The sequence below is a fragment of the Panulirus ornatus genome, chromosome 66, assembly GCF_036320965.1.
Source record: "Panulirus ornatus isolate Po-2019 chromosome 66, ASM3632096v1, whole genome shotgun sequence".
NCBI lineage: Eukaryota > Metazoa > Arthropoda > Malacostraca > Decapoda > Palinuridae > Panulirus > Panulirus ornatus.
The window spans coordinates 3,407,454-3,424,880 of record NC_092289.1 but is presented as its reverse complement, the minus strand read 5'-3'; the positions used below and the strand labels follow the sequence as shown (position 1 = coordinate 3,424,880).

Below are 17,427 nucleotides of genomic sequence, written 5' to 3'. Positions count from 1 at the left end.
ATAAGAAATATTTAGTAAAAAGACTTGTTAAGTGCATCAAACATGCAAAAATACAGTAAGTTTTGACAGACTACAACATGCACTAAGTTTGCATAAGACTTTAAAAAGCATTCTCAATTCAAATACCTGTTCCATCCCCAATAACACTAAGAGATGAAAGCTCCATGCCACCAGGTAGAGAGTTGGAGCTATCCTGCTTAGAAATTTTCATAGTTGCTGATGGGTTATCAATCTTATCAATATCTTTAATTGAATTTTGAGATTTCAACAACATTTTGATATAGCTTTTTTCATCTTTTGGACTGTCACAACAGTCAATTACAGGGGTGCGTCTGGATTCAATATCACCAGTGAAACTAGAGTCTTTACAAATATTTCTGGTTTTCATTTTTGATATACGAGGCCTCTTTATTGGTATATTCCTATGAAAGGCACGCTGTTGTCTCTTTTCTGGATCTGTTATCAAGCTAAATCGAGTTGGAGAACTTCTACTAATAAATAATGTTCTTTCTAGAGGTGCTTGTGGTTTCTGCTGGAGTTCTCTATCTTTCAATCCTGTTTCACATTTAACTTCCTCAGAGGAAGATATCACTGTTTCAGTGCTTGAACTAGTTTGGTCAATGACTGATGAATCAAGGTACTGGGATGAATGAAAACCCATTCTTTGATCAAACATTCTGCACCTCGTCTGGGTTAATCCAAACACTTCTTGGGGAGGATGTGCTCTCTGCTCAAGTCCTTTGTCATCTACTCGAGTTTCACAATTAAATTCCTCTGAAACTTTCATAGTCTCATTGGTTGAACTAGTTTTAATGGCTATTGGATCAGGATATTGTGGTGAGTTTTCATGATGAAATCCCATGCTATGGTCTAACACACTGCTGCTAGTTTGGGTAAATCCACAGGCTTCTTTTGGTACTGTTTCTGTTTCAGTAAAGTTTTCTTTCTCATCTACAACATGTACTTCATGACCTTGAAATGAACTATCCTCTTGTTCTTTGCTAATGTTATGAGTATGGTCCATCGATCCACTTGATGATTTTAGACTGTGTCTAGAACTAAATGATTTATTATTTGACAGTCCTATTTTCCTAGTACTATTTAGACCTGGTTTGGGGGGTAATGGAGGACGAGGTCCTTTGGATGAGGAATATAGCACCTTTTTATTTGTATCAATACTTTCTTGCACACGATTATTACATACACCGGTTAAAGCTGGTAAATCAAAAGTCTCCTTACTGCTTTCTTGCATAAGGAAAGATGTTGCATTTCTTTCTTCACTGCTTGGTTCAGTTTCATACAATAATTGTCCTTTGTCTAAAGAATTAGATTTTACATCTTTAACATTTTCTTTGAAAAGTTCAACTGAATCTTCTTTTGGATACCCTGGATATCCTGCTCCTCTCATCATTACATCTTTTAAGCCAACTGTCTTTGAAGTAACATTACTTTCTTTCACCTGACATTCTTCAATATCTTTATTTATAACGCACACGCTTCTTCCACTCATTATTTGTTCTTTGTTGTTCGCTTCTTGTATGAAACCTGGAGATTGATTGCAAGTTTCTATTACATTTTTTTCAATCACTCTATACGTATCATGACCAGAAACACTCTGATGGAACTTATTCGTACTTGTTCCATCTACTAAATGTTTACTGCCTGAAGATTCCTTCAACTTTGTGGAAACATAATCTTCATTTGTGTCTTTAATTTTTTCAAAGACAGCATCCTTCAAAACTGCTTCCACAAATATATTCTTATTGTCAACAAATTCTTTTGATTCCTCAAAGGAATTATCCAATACTGTGTCAAATGATGTACTCTGATTGTCTGCACATTCTAATAATGCTGGGAAAGCGTCATTCAACATCAAATCCTCTTTCATCTTTTGTTCATTTGCATTCTGCTCTATTTCCTGCATGGTATCCTTTAAAATCATATCTGTGGGTGCCATCAACTCATCTGTGTTTTCATTTATGGTCTGCATCACATTCTTTGGAACTATCTCAAATACAGCTTCCTCTCTGCTATTAATTTTCTTTAAAACTGTATTTATAGTGGTTGTGACTGAATGCTCTATTGCATTTCTTCTACACACAAAATCTTTCATACCATCACGTGCACCACTCAAAACTGTGACAAGTGATGAATTCTGCTTCCTAGCAGGTTCCTCTACTGATGTATTTTCACTCCTTTGATCAACCATTTCTCGGAAAGCACCCGTTAAATCTGCGTCCTTAAATATATTCATACCATCTACACACTCTGCTATTTCCTGAGATGCATTATCCAAATCTGTGTCTACTATATTCTGATTGCCTACATATTCTGTTAATTCTTGGAAAGCACTGTTCAAAGCTGTGTCATCCAATGCATTCTTCCTGCTCACATTATTCTCTAATTCCAGAATGATATCTTTTACACTTTTGCCAGTGGTTGCAACCACTTCATCTGTTTTTTCAATCACTGGTTGCACCATATTCTTCAGAACAGTGTCAACAAATGCTTCCTCTTTGCGAGCAGTTTTCAGAATACCCTGGCTTTCATCAGTTGAGAATGAGAGGTCTAATGCATCTCCTGTATTTACATGCTTCAAAGTATCATGTTTACCTTCTACAGCTGTGACAGGTGACAAATCCTGTTTGTTGGAAGGTTTTCTGAAGTTTTCACTCATACTCTCAAATAATGAAATGGGTAATACATTACAGATGCTCTCATCTCTCACCAAGCTTTCATGTGCATCACTGCAAACTGGGCCATCAGATGTAGCTTCTTCCTTTAAGACTGAAAGCCGATCATTATCAGGGGAGCCACAGAATTTAGCTTGTTTGATTTCTCCCTCTTTCAGATTTTTGAAATTATCAATTTCATCAACTGAGCAATTGTTTGTATCTTTCCAAGAAATATGGTTATCATTCAGAGGAAGTACACCTGATATACAGTCCTTTACACATGTATCACGTTTACTATGCATCAATAACTGTTTAAGTGACGAACTCCTTGGAGGAACAACTGGCTTTTCCTTTGGTACAAGCTTCATTCCTGATAACTTATCAAATGTGAGAGCATAACTTGGACGAAAACTTTTAAGCTGATTCTGCTGTGGAGGATTAACCTGATAAACAACACAAACATCTGATGAGGAACCACTCTCATTGCTGTCAAACTGCTTTTCACATCCAGAGTCACATGCTAAGTCATCTAAGTGAACACTGGACATATCACTATCAGTGCAAGATATAACATCCCATTTGTCATTGGAAGCCACATCAGATGATGCAGAAGTTCCTCTTGGTGTAGAATAAAGAGCCGAATCACTATCATCACAAGAACTGTTACACTTTGATCCAGTGTGAGAATCATTCATACTACTCACATCATTAATCAATACTGAATGTGAGGTGAATCCTGTTGGTTTGGGTAAAATGCTCTCCTCTACAATGCTTGGTGTGTTAACTTCATTATTGCTTAGATCTCTACTATTCACAGACGTGAAACCTGGACGTGAAACATTACTTTGGACAAGATTCTTTGTACAATCCAGCAACTGGTGGGGTAAGACATCAAGAGCTGGATCAACTGATTCTTCATTAGAAAATGAAGACATATTATCAAGTGGATCAAAATTCTTACAGTTGGAAAGACCAAAGCTCTCAGCTGAAGATACAGAGTGTCTACTTAGATTACCTTCCTGCATGACAACTGAAGAACCTTTATTTCTGTCTATGTTTACTTTATTTCTATACAACAATTTACCACCCAAAGCCAAAAAAGGTGGTTTTTCACCCTGTGGAGTCACTGAGCAGTTCAAATCATGCTCTTGATGCTCCACAGACTGGTGCAGTACTACATCAATTTCAGGGTCTACTGATTCCTCATTACTGAGTAGGGAAAGATTATCAAGTGGATCAAAATAATTACATCCATCAGGATGAAGGCTTTCTAATGAAGATACTGAGAGTCTGTAAAGAGGGTTAATCTGAGATATGCCTGCAGGATCACATCTAGAAATACTCTGTGTAATTGTCATGTCTTCAGGCATAGTTTCTTTATCTGAAAAAACAGATGAACGATAACTACAACTTGATGTTGCATTAGAAAATAATGACTCGTTGTCACTGCCCACAACTGTATCACTATCACCATCACTACTGTCCATAAAGAAAGATTCTTCATCTGAATCTTCCTCACTAATTACATTAGACAAACTTCTATGATGTTTTGTACGGGGCTGTGTCAATAAGGTTTGAGCTACATAGGAGCTGGCAGGTGAAGCTTTGTATCCAGCATCTACAGCAAATGATATCAAACTTTTGTTTTCCAAGGAAGGAGAACTTCTACTACGATTAAATGATCTTTGAACATAACTACCTGTCTGCTGCTTCACTTCTGAAGCTGTTTTTTGTACACTGGACACATGGGCCTGTCCATGCACCTGATGTACTGGAAAACGGTGTCGCTGACTTCCATGTCGAATAAAATATTCCTTAATTTCATTTGCACTGAAGGTACGATTCAGTTCCAAAACTGAAGGGCGCTGTACTCCTTTTAATAATCGAATAGGAAGCGTTCTGATCTTGTCTGACCTGCGTTTTCCAAAACGTGGTTGTTTCATTGGTAGAGAATGAGATCGTGAGAGGCTAGTACTATCATCAACAGCTTCTATAAGGATCTCTGGGTCTAAACCTGGTTCACTTTGTGGTTCACTAGGTGGGGCATCATCGCTAGGCAGCCACGACCTCCCACGTTTGGCACTTGTCCAAGGACTATGGAGGGGTGGCAAATGCTGCGATCCCTCAGGAATGCTAGAGTGAACATCACATGCCATACTTGGAGAGGCATTTGAGGAAGCAGATGTCATGCAACGCTGCAGTCTACGCCTTGTTACCCGTTCCACTGTCTGTCTCTGTGGCAATGCTGATGAGACAGGAGATGGTACTGGTGTCCCATATTCATGACCTGCAATCATAAAACTATACCCTTTGCAGAGAGAGAGAGAGAGAGAGAGAGAGAGAGAGAGAGAGAGAGAGAGATTTAAAGGTTTAGTGACTAAAGATTAACTTGATGTACATGCTAAACACTAGTCACTCCATGCACACCTAAATGGGTATGCCAGTGCCTTATTTGCTCCTTAAAGCAATTTCCTAAACCCAATCCTTGGCTAACTCGACTACTTGCCCCTCACCTTACCTTCATGATGTGATATTTTCTGCAAGGCACGATTACGATTGTATTGATGCAGAAGGTCCTTGTAGGATGGTCTACGAGTATTCTCCATCACAGCACACAATGACTGTTGAGCAGGTGAACAACTCTGTGCCTCCTTTATCAGTTATCATCAAAGCCATGTTATCTTTAATCTTATCTTTCAACACTATTGTATTTCTTGTTTCACTTGTACATTATACAGTTAACAAAACAAAACATTTCAGTGTTAATAAGTATGTGATGTTAAAATATTCAGGCATTACAGAGGACAAAATATTATGAAAGGAAAAACATCTGAGACTTCTACTTCTGCTCAGGTGAATCTACAGCATTATACCTATCTCTATATCAATGTAAATCTGTACCTTTATGGATACAATAGATACAACATAATTTGTAGCCAATTCGCAATGCTTATATAATATATGCAACACACCTCCCTGTATCTGATTTTAAACCTGAGGTGAAGAATGAATTCAAAGATCCTGCCTCCCAGGAGAAGCCAAGAATGTTTTTGAAATTACAATGATTTCTAGAATAATTATAAAAGATGACAGTTCTGTAAACAGCACATTTTCCCAGAGCCAAGCAGGATTTGGCATACCCAAAGATGATTCTTACAAGAAGTGTTCATTTCAAGAACATGATGAAAAATCTGATAATTTTTCATCAAGCCTATCAAATCATAACCAAACACTGAAGGAAAAAAAAAAAAAAAAAGATTGTGAAGATGAATTTGCCTACCTGACAAATAGAGATACTTAGATTGAAACATTAACAAAACAGATTACAATTTAATCAAAAAATAAATGCATATTTATTTACTCTACAGATGAATTATACGTTTTGTGTTATGACATCAAACCACAGGGCAAATGTGGATTAGTGCCTTTAAAACAAGAGCATCATGCATAGCAGGCAAGCATATAAGCTGGGTGCAGCTCGTGTGTTAGTGCAGCAATGAACACAGGCAAAACTAGACAATCAGTCCTTAGACTCACCCTCGAAGACCCCAGACTCTAAAAGATTGCCAGACCGCTGGAGAGCACGGAACTCGTCTTTAGAGAGGAAAGTATAGTCTACCCCGTTGACCTCTCCCTGACGTGGTGTCCTGGTGGTCACGGGAACAGTGCGCAGGTACACGTTGTCACGAATGGTGTTCTGTAGCTCATGGTCAACACTGCCCTTCTGAAACCGGGTATTCAGGTACTGCCGAAGGTCGCGTGTCAGGGACCCTGGGAGAAGAAAACAAGAGGTGATCATGAGTGCAACATGTTCCATACTACACAAATAAGGCAGAACTAAATCTAAGATGGCTTTGAATACAGTAAAATACTTCTCGTATATACGGGATGTGGGTACAGTAGAATGTTTCCATATTTCTTTGGTAATTTTTCATCACAAACTTTGTTTTTCCAAGAGCCAACAGAAATGCCCATTATACACATGACTAAAGGTGAGCAATAATCTAAACTTATCCAGATATGAACCAAAGCTAACGAAAAATGGTTCATTTTCTCAACAGTGAAACTGTAATATTAGGATGAGTCTAACATCAAGGGCTCTTCAAACCAGCAATTACACAAATGTGGACAAGTGTATTTTCTTTTTTTAATCATGACTTGTCATGGCACATATAAAACATGCCTCAATCAAATCCCATCTCCGGTGAAGAGAAAATATAACGATCGTCTGGGTTTCAAAATATTCAACTTAATACTTAATATATATTGTACTATAAAAGTTACTTAAGTCATCGATTCGCGACTAATTACCATATCACCACTCGCAGTCATAGTTGTAATAAGGGTGGACCAATAAAGGTAAAAGTCACCTTTGGCAAGACTGTATCGCTGGGAGTGCAGTCTTACCAAAGAATTTCTTATTCCTATGAAGTCCACATTTCCATGCAGCCGGAAATTGCGTTGCCTTAGGCTGCACGAGTCCCTGGAAAGATATCCTGAGTCACACCAGGATTCTTGACACCCTCTCCACATTAACGAAGTTAAATGGTTGGCTAACTTCATACTCAGCCGCCACGACACTCAAACTCACAATGGCTTTACCTGGAGAGAGAGAGAGAGAGAGAGAGAGAGAGAGAGAGAGAGAGAGAGAGAGAGAGAGAGATGGTCAAGATACTGAGTACGAAAAACTCAGAACAAATGTGGTTTGAAAGATAAGAGTTTATTAAAAGAAATCAACACTATATTTGGAATTTCAAGTCAAATAACTAGTATTAATCCAAAATTCCCAAGGAAGCGAGTACAGCTGCTGTACAGAAATAAGTTTATCGAGGCTGGCGACCATTTTTCAATAAAAATACATTCAGTAGCTGGTGAATACCTTTACATTCACCGGGTACCAAATATAAAGAAAGCCGAGATTAAAAAGTTTTGATCAATAAACCAAATAAATATGCTATGCAGTTAGGGGAAAAATGACTTATCGTGGAATTATTTCCGTGGTAATTTACCATTGTTTCAAGGTCAACACTGAAATTTAAGCAGACATACGTTTACATTGTTTCTTTCTTCTTGAGGGACTATTAGGAAGGGAGTAATTAATAAGACTGTATATATCATTACTGAATAACATAATACATGATTTGATGTATATTATCAAGCTTATTGTCTACAGCTGTAGGGGGTGACTCCCTGGACATGCCCCAGCCTCTAAAACATTCTTCAAAGGAGTTTCCCTAAGGACCAACCAGTTCCTTCTCTACAGACAGAACAGAAGAAGCATTATGACTGCCCGAGTACAACGTTAAAACAGAAAAGCAAACAAATGACGAGAGAGCTGGTGGTATGAACACAGGGTGATGTGGGCTTCTCTACTCTGGTCACGACTACCTATTTTTCTGCGAATTCCGTTGTGTCGGGAGCACAGGAATGTGGCGAGGGCAGCTCGCCTGCCGGAGGCGTCTCGCTGGACAACTTCCTACGCCACTACCGGCCCGGCGGCCCCAGCGAGTTATAACAAAGTTTTTTTTTCCCCCAAAGTGTGAAACAAGATGCAGCATCAGTTACAACACAACTTATGACATGAGCTGTTTTTGAACAGACTGATAGGTAACCATGAGCGGCCGATGTGGGTATGCGTCATTGTAACTTATATTACCCCAACCACAGATTCTGAAAACACAAAGAGACCATTCAAACAGTTCAACTTGATAAGAAGGACTTACCGTACCAATCAATAACCATAAAAACCACTACATACTGAAGGAGAGGACCTTTCTCTCCTAATGCGAGCCACTACTTCAAAAAATGATCAATGCTGTACATTTCAAGGTTAAGTTGCGCTCATTGGAAATGTTCTAATATTACTGGAGGGGTAGCGGTCGCTGTCTGCCATGATTTCAGCCTGGGGTATGTTAATTAGGGGCAAGACGGGTGTGCGGGTGACAAGGGTTCCCCCGGACCGCACCGCCGGTAATTGTGGGCCGGAGCAGGGCGCCCCGGGGAACCACAGTCATTCTTACATTAGCGGTGAATGAATGGCCTGGGGGGGGGGGGGTGTCTGTCCGTGACTCCTACCACTCCACCACGTCTGGCCTAGACCTTCCTAAGACGAATACGGATAAAAGGCATTGGAATATAATTACCTTCCTAAGACGAATACGGATAAAAGGCATTGGAATATAATTAATTACATTTACATTTAACCTAACTTTACCTCACCTCACCTAAAATAACCTAACCTAACCAAACCCGAGTTTACCAACACCATTATAGTCATAAATGTAGTGCAAAAATATCATAAAAACCTTTGTTATTAGTCAAGTGTTTTTCAAATAATGTTACACATGTTGTTCATTGAAATTAATATTTCAAAATGTTTTTATTTCTATTTTTGACTGTGTTGGGTGTTGTAAAAGTGGCCTTATTGTGACACTTCCACCTACCTCCAATACAACCTGGACTACCACATTCCTGTCTCTTCACCTTCGTCTCTCAAAAACCTCGAAAAAAAATCTAACGATAAATAACTCATCAGTAATTTGATTCCTTGTAATTCTAATTCCCACAACAATGTTATAAACTGACTGGTGGATTTAAACCTTGATTGCATGAAAAAAAAATAAAGAGGCAGATGTGACAGAACAACCATGACAACATGTGAAAGGGTCTGGGTGAGGGGAAGCAGAGCGGGTTCACCATGAGCATTTCAGAAAGCAAAGTCCTGGTAACAAATGCAAGCTACCCTTCTCATCCCTCTAGGCCAGGTTGTTACCTGACCTCACTACACACCCTAACCATGCACAGGTGTGTTTCCTGGTGCTACATCGTACAATTTCACTCGGCCCGCCATAAATACACCATGTTTTCAACAACACAATTCACATGATGCACACGCGGTAAAGAATAAAAAAAAAAAAGGTCTTACTACTTTCCGCGTGAAACAATATGACACCACGGACGAAGGATTTTGAGAAACGCACACTGCTCTGGCTATTACATTGGCTTTCATTATACTGTAGTGTATCGATTAGTAACGGCATTTCCTGTCATTCGCCGTAATAAATGTTAAACAAGTTTCATATTTCGATGGAAATAACTATGAAGTGAGGTTAAAGTCATCAATGATATATTTGTCACACTCACCACGAGACACCAAGAGTCGAACAATTATTTCGAAGTTCATCGGACCCATACGGGAAGATATTTTCTTTTTAGTGGACAACATTTTTTACTGGTTAAAAACTGTGGGTTGATAAGTAACGTTGACCATACAAAGCAGCAGCAGCAGCACACAAAGTTCAAAACTGTTTTAGCATAGCTAAATCCCTCTAATATTTCTCAATAAGACAGTGAAGCATTATATCTTAGCTTTCATAAACTGAAAGTGGTAACTTTCATGTGTCCGACGCAAGAGCTTGGATATGCGTTATGCCCACAAACTGTACCGTATTTATGACCTTTACCAGTGTGAATATACTGAGTACAAGCTTGCTAAAATACTCGCCAGGTTTATGCCTCAAGTATAACTTCTACTACAGACTAATTTGTATATACTTCAACTATGAATGTTTATGTGATTCTTTTACAGTAAGTACACGTCTTCTCAGTAATTTTGGAGAACAGGAAGTTATTTTCTTTACAAAACACATATTTTTATCATTTTTGAGAGCACGCAGTCACCATAGGAACAAGTTACATGAGAGGTTGACTATAGATTGTAGTAATGATGCAAATCTATATCGCACGGGGATACACATATCCCCGATTTCTTAAAGCTGGGGCTGAAGTGTCAACTGTAACAAATATTTTCTAGAACACGTCAAAAAAGGGAATTTATCATAATGTATGATTGCTTCTTATCCCTTTCAATACTTTTCAGTATGGCAGTGCTCAAATGATTCTCCACAATACTATTTTAGTTTCGTGACGATATCTTACATACACGCACTAAAAAACCAATTGATATCCAAAGTACTCCACCCATTTTGACATCGATAGCCCAAAGGCTGTCTAAAGCATCAAACTCTAACATGAGGGTGTGAACAGAGCTAGCCCTGGATTCCACTGCTGGCCACCGTCTATTTGTTGAGTGGTAGCCTTTCACAATTCAGGTCACTAAATACTTTTATGGTCCATTTTGTCAACATGAATGCTCGCGGAGGCACTATCCGCACTCAATAACTTCCTAATTCAACTTTCTGTCAATTTACATATAGCCTAGTTACCTCCTGAGGAAAGCGTGGTTAGGTGGCCCAAAGCGGAGGACGATGGTGTGTGGCTTGAGGCAGTGGACGCCCTCGGAAACTTAACCAGCTATACGAAAGCCCTCTAGCCTATCGGAACCTTACCTATCTATACTATAAAATTTTCTGTACTACCCCACAATATCTAATCGGTATGCAACATCCCACACGGCAATCAAAATGTACAGAATTTACGAGCATTGAAAACCACATAAAAAAAATTAAATGTATGTCCCTCGACTTTTCTGGGCATCGGGCAGCGACCCATCGGTCAATGAAGATCGGGGAAACTGTAAACTTTATGGAAACAATTCAGACGTCAACAACACCGTGGGAGCCACGTTCCTCCGCTGAGATCGTACCACTTGCCATTATCTAACTAACCCAACCACTCACTCACTCAACTCTCACGTTTACACGCCACTAACATTGTCATTATAAAGCCTCGCCAATTTGTAGACTGTCTTCCACACTCCCATAATACCAGTGGGATGTCCCGCACTGAATCGCAACCTCCGTAAACCTAACTTTTCGAAAGTGATGTTTGACAGTTAAGTTCCAGAATATGAAAATGAGACAAACAATAGTTTAACTCTTCCACTTATGACTGAGACTAAGTCTTGTCTTAACCCACAAACAAATAGAATGCGATTAATAAAGAACGACAAAGAATACAGTGGCATAACACCATGTCCTCTTTCCTCATCTCTAATGAGATGTTTACACTAGCATAGGATTCAGAGGTCTTCAACCCTCGAGAGTGAGGATTGGGTCCAAACTCCCAAGCTGAAACGCTGGTCGACGGCTGGCAGGTCCCTTAGCCACACCCTGCATCTTGTACTTACTTATTCATGTCCTACTCCAATTTCTCCACGGTGCACCTCATGCTATTTCTGACATCCACAAGCACCGAACAACACATTCTTGAGCTCTGGATGTGTTTATTGTACCTCTCGATTTTTGAGGTACCACTTTACGGTGTTCTACACATTGTCATGCCAACAGGGAGGGATTTTTCAGTGTTAGTTTGGGATCATGCTTTCATGGATTTTCCAAGGGGAAATGGTGATATGCCTGTCCAGTCTGCGTTCATTCAGTGCAGGCTCAGTGATTTCAGTCGATCCCAATACTATTCAACTGCCTTAACTGCGTCAATGCGGGCTGTGAAAGGTCTTTGAACGCTTTCTAGATCAAGCAATTTGGCCCGTCTCGTATGACGTCAGTAAACAGAGGCATTCTTTTATAGAGGGCACTAGTGCCCTGAAAAGCTTGATAATGATAATAATAATAATAATTACATATACATACATATATATATATATATATATATATATATATATATATATATATATATATATATATATATATATATATATATATATATATCCTCTCTCGTCTTGACAATCTGCATGATACATCCTACCACCTTTCTAAAAGATGCAACGGTTGCTTTGTTTCGTCTGCTTGAAGGTAAGGTCACCAGACGTATGACTCCAAGGTCTCTGACATTATTCAATTGTGACATGCCGGTGCCTTGTGTCCGTCCAGCAGTCTCTACTATACTGTATTGTCATCAATTTCTGAACTTTCCACCATATTCATATATGTTTTCGGTTGTCCAGTGAAAGATTTTGTTTCGTTTGTCAATGTCTTCAACTGAGGGGTGTGTTGATACTAAACTTAGTACCACCAGCAAAGGATGTTATGAAAGTGATTTGAGACTAAGTCAATGTCAGCTATTCCAATGAGGAACAGTGAGGGTGCAGGTACGATTCATTCGGGGACAGAGCTTTTCTTCTGTGGAGGTGCTGGAAATAACCTGACCAGCAACGTGTTGTGATCTGTTAATGAAGGGGTTGTATACACCCATCTCTCACCTTTACTAGCTAAGCCAGAGTTCTCATTCTGTACGCCTTACAAGATACCATGGTCGCATTGCTCAATGGTCACATTTGCAATGAAAAGGTTATAAATACAGCGGATAAAATCCATGCAGATACGCAAACTACCCACTTCTAAATCTGTGTCCATCGGCAGATGTTCTACGTTTCCATACGTCAGAATACTGACACTCTGTCCTGAACTCCCACCGCCTCTGTACCTGGCCACCAGGCAGCAGTTTCTTAGCTGCCATGTTGCGGTTTTCATTCCAATAATTCTTCAAACTACCTCGGTATTAGTGGTCCATTAAATTTTTGTGGTCGGGGGTTCAGACATCCTCTGAATCTGCTATGCTACTCGCATAAAAGTATTGCTGAGGTAAAAGAAAGAGAAAATGTAGTTAATTATAAAAAAACAAACGAATTGGCCATTATAAATCAACGAGCTGGGAGAGAACATTTTTCCCCAACCATACACAAGACGAAGGCGCCACAAAAACACTTCAAAATACCTAATGTATTCCTAGTACTATTTGTCCAACCCGTATCAAAAGCAAAGGAGGAAACCCCCCACTACAAAACGATTTACATAACCCCAAGGTCTGCAGAACATATGGCCAGGAGATATCCTACTATTTTCATAACTGTGTCCAGCTAAATCGTATGATCACTGTGGCCTTCGCTGGCGGACACCATAAAACCTGTGTTTTCTCTGGAGATCGGGAAACAAAGCAGCGAAATCAAAATGCGTTGCCAATGCCAGAATTTGCTTAGAACACTCAATCAAGGAGCATTTCTTCTGCACTAGTCCTGTCGCTCTTTAAAACTAGAGTGTAAATCATTAACATCGTCACCAAAGACACGAAGACTGGCTGACACAGCGAAGCAGTCCGGGGATAGTCCCAAGTGGCCTATTTTCTGTAAGCCATTTTGTACAGTCATTCTTATTGTGTCTCCGATGAAAGGGTTTTCCATTAGTTCTAAGAAGTCAACTGTATATTCCCCTGCCATGAACATTTCATTCATGCATGTGTTACGAGGTTTTACATACACATGTGTTGCCTCGTCTTTTAACTTTACATATAACTAAATGTGTACTGTCTTTATTCCTACATGTCTCTACACACACATCTGGGTTAGGCTGGTGGTAGCTGTGGTGTGTGTGTGTGTGTGTGTGTGTGTGTGTGACTGGAGGTGGGGTACGGCAGAACCCTCCTGGAGGAGGTGGATGCATCATCTAAGCAGATGAGCCATACCCGAAGCGCCACAAAATACTCATACTACTCGTTCTTAGACTGAGTCCCACTGTGTTCAGGACCTACTGAGGGGTAGAAGATATGGACATAAATCGTTCTGCTTAAATCTAAGTCTTCAAAAATCATGATAAAAACTACAAGAAAAAAAGTTGAACCGAAACTAATGACAGCTTGGGTTTTGCGCTCATGGATGGATGTGTGTGTGTGTGTGTGTGTGTGTGTGTGTGTGTGGCTAGATCATGACGGTAACCATCCGGGACAAACTCCACCACACAAGACGCCCTGATTTCCCCCGAGATGGCATTACAAGCAAGTGATGAGCTAGGCTGTGAGGGTAGGATTCCCCCCTCCCCCCCCACAAAAAACTTCGTCGTTCAATCTTTAATTCGGATTTAAGTCTCAAGTATTGTGTGCAGCACAGCATACGCTGGTGGTTGCAACTTACGTCGTCGGATACAACCCGTACGATGGAGAGAGAGAGAGAGAGAGAGAGAGAGAGAGAGAGAGAGAGAGAGAGAGAGAGAGAGAGAGAGAGAGTAAATCTTGGCGTGGGAGGAAAAAACAAACACCGGAAGTGGCCGGTCTTCTCATTACCTCGCCTTATTTTTCCAGGCGACTCGCAGTATTTCATAACGCGCTCATCATCAATCATCAAGCGTCGCTCAGCATTAACTTTTTTTTTTAATCTTTATCGTCATTTAATGAAGGAGAAACATAACTTGAGGGAGTTTCACTGACATAATTGTGGCGTGCCGTGCCTAGCCTACCTAGGAACCATGCACCAACGAACATTACGGGCGGTGGCGGCGGCGGCGCCTGGTACTACGCTACACTTTAATTCACACCGCCACACGCTGGTTCGAATCCCAAGTGGTTCCTTCATCCAGGAGAAAAGTAATGCGTCGCCCCTTCCTCCGTCACGACACCAACCATGTCTCCACCACTGCACACCGACTACTGAATGGCCATTTATCTCCCCAATAGGGCGGGGATCAAGGAAAGCCTTTGTCACCGGGGAAGGTTATCATCTTCCAGGCAGACGTGGCAATACTCCAGTTTCTCTCTCAGGCAGGAGAGGGGGGAGCCTCCAGGCGTAACCTGTGCAGCCTCTGGAAACATGATCAACGCCCAGGTTTCCCTGAACAAGACTCACGGGGGTCTGTTTTTCCTTCCCTCCCTCACTTGGCGTTCGGGGGGCTGACTCAGAGCCGTTGTGACTGACTCAGTCACCTGCCATTATACAACAAAAAACTGCAGAACTGCTGCTATTCGGCACTTCCAAGAAACTCCATCTCCCGGGGTAGCGATAGAGATGGATGAAGGCAAGCAAGTATGAACATGTACATGTGTATATCTTTACATGTATGTGTATGTGTGTGTTCATATGTTGATATGTATATGTGCGAGTAAGGGCGTTTATGTACATATGTGTATATGAGCGGATGAGCCATTCTTCGTCTGTTTCCTGGTGCTACCTCGCTGACGCGGGAACAGCGATTAAGTAATATATATATATATATATATATATATATATATATATATATATATATATATATATATATATATATATCCTGGCCCGAGCCAGGTACGCATTTCATCGACCAGCCCCTAGGGTATAACGAGCAGTTGGGTTGACTGTGGACCGAGTGCCGCAACCATGATTCGAACGTATGCGCTCGACCCTGGGCGGCACGCGAATGCTCCACGGCCAGGAACGCTAACCCATATAACTATATTCCTTGTCAGTAAAACTCCGGTGACCTAAAAACCTTCGACTCAAGGCCATTATATGCACAACTGGGGAACCCTGAACACTATATCCCAAAAACTTGTTCAATGTTACGAAATGAACCAGTAAAGTTCTGAGACTGATACTCGTTCACTCGATAGCAACTGCTGCTTACCTCTTTACGTGGAGACTATCACAAGTTTCTTAAAAAAAAAAAAAAGGGCCTGTGCTTTCCTGCTGTTGGAGAGTGGGTTTCTTAAGGGATGACACAGCAGCTATAACAAAGACAACTAAGTCGTCTTTGTCATCATCGCCCCTTTAAAATAACAGCCGCGGTGGAGGCTTGATACAGGTACGGCAATAGATTGTGTCAAGCGTCTCCAACAATACGTACTCGTTGGAGAAAAACACTGGCCCGAGTGTAAAGACTTTCAAAGAGTAACAGTAAATGGACAATGGCTTCTCAGTGACCTTTCTCTGATCTCTGATCAGCGTGGCCCCTCGCACTCCTGCTTGAGCCTGGCCAGCAGGAGATGCGTTAAATCACGCAAGCCAGGCAGGCTAATGATCATGGTCGGCTCAAACAATATCTATAACCAAAGGAAAAAAAAAAAAAAAGATTTCTTTTCCAAAAGTGATGGTCTTACGTACGCTGAGACTACAACTCTTTACCAGACTCAAGGAAAAATAGGTCATCGAGCGCTGGGAATGTCTGTTTGAACATGGACGAAAGGAATATTTCTTCACGAAAGATTAAATAAAATATCAATCAATATGGTACATAATGTAAATATCATCCCTGTGACGTATGATACAACTGAACCAACACTTCTTCATCGTAAGCAATATCGGTTCACTGATTATATCTGAAAATCAGATATTACACACAGAAAAACAACTATTTCCAAACACATATTTCCATTAACATTTCCCTTTTAATTATTAGGGAGCAAGATCACTCCATCTGGGGGTATAAGAAACCCATGACGGAACATGCCTGCATGTGCCACAACCAACTGATGGCCCTCCTCCAACGTGACTACATTAACCTAAAGACGTGAGGGGAGGCCAAGCGATCAACAGGGTTAGTCTGTACTTGTATTCTAGGGCCAACTACTCCACCTGAATTATACATACACGGGTGTATCTAGTGATCACGGCCGTCATCACAGGGGCCACCGTATCTGCGACTCCCTCCTCACCGAAGGGAGAGGGAGGCTGAGACTGCTGCTCCATAGTATGAGCGATAAGGGAGCAGGTGGGAGCGTCTTGACATGAGGCTAGGAGACCAGGGATGTGATCCCACCTTCCAGCCAGCCACCCGGTGTGGTGATAACTGATCTACGTGCCTTTCCATCTTCCCTTCCCCAATGGAACAGGAGTTCCAGGGACGTTCTGACGACTCGTTCTCCTAATCAGATCGTAAATTACGTGAAGGGAGAGAGTTCTACGAGGCAATCTTAGGATGCTGGTCAATGGGGGGAAAACTTGAACTTTCTCTTTTCCCCCGAGGAAGTCAGCCAGTCCCTTGATCGTTCCCAGCCTGACCACATGTAATGAAACATCTGACTTTCCTTCGTGTGGACTGAGTGAGTGAAATAACGTTCGAGTTTTTTTCCCCCCTAATGTCCTGACGTTTCCATG

At 40.8% G+C, this 17,427-nt stretch overlaps 1 protein-coding gene across 7 annotated transcripts in view; it reads right to left on the bottom strand.

Annotated features, from left to right (window-relative positions):
• The window catches only part of LOC139746783 (uncharacterized), a 136,672-nt gene that overhangs the window by 51,827 nt on the left and 67,418 nt on the right, over nt 1–17,427 (bottom strand). The window contains exons 3-5 of one of the 7 annotated variants that reach the window (XM_071658336.1): nt 6,213–6,446; nt 3,829–4,962; nt 127–3,780 (exon numbers count right to left, since the gene is read on the bottom strand). In XM_071658336.1, the coding sequence (XP_071514437.1) occupies nt 127–3,780; nt 3,829–4,962; nt 6,213–6,446 (5,022 nt within the window). Of the gene's footprint in view, nt 1–126; nt 4,963–6,212; nt 6,447–17,427 lie in introns of those variants that run through there. The other 6 variants (XM_071658334.1, XM_071658335.1, XM_071658332.1 and 3 more) reach the window with 6 other exon arrangements.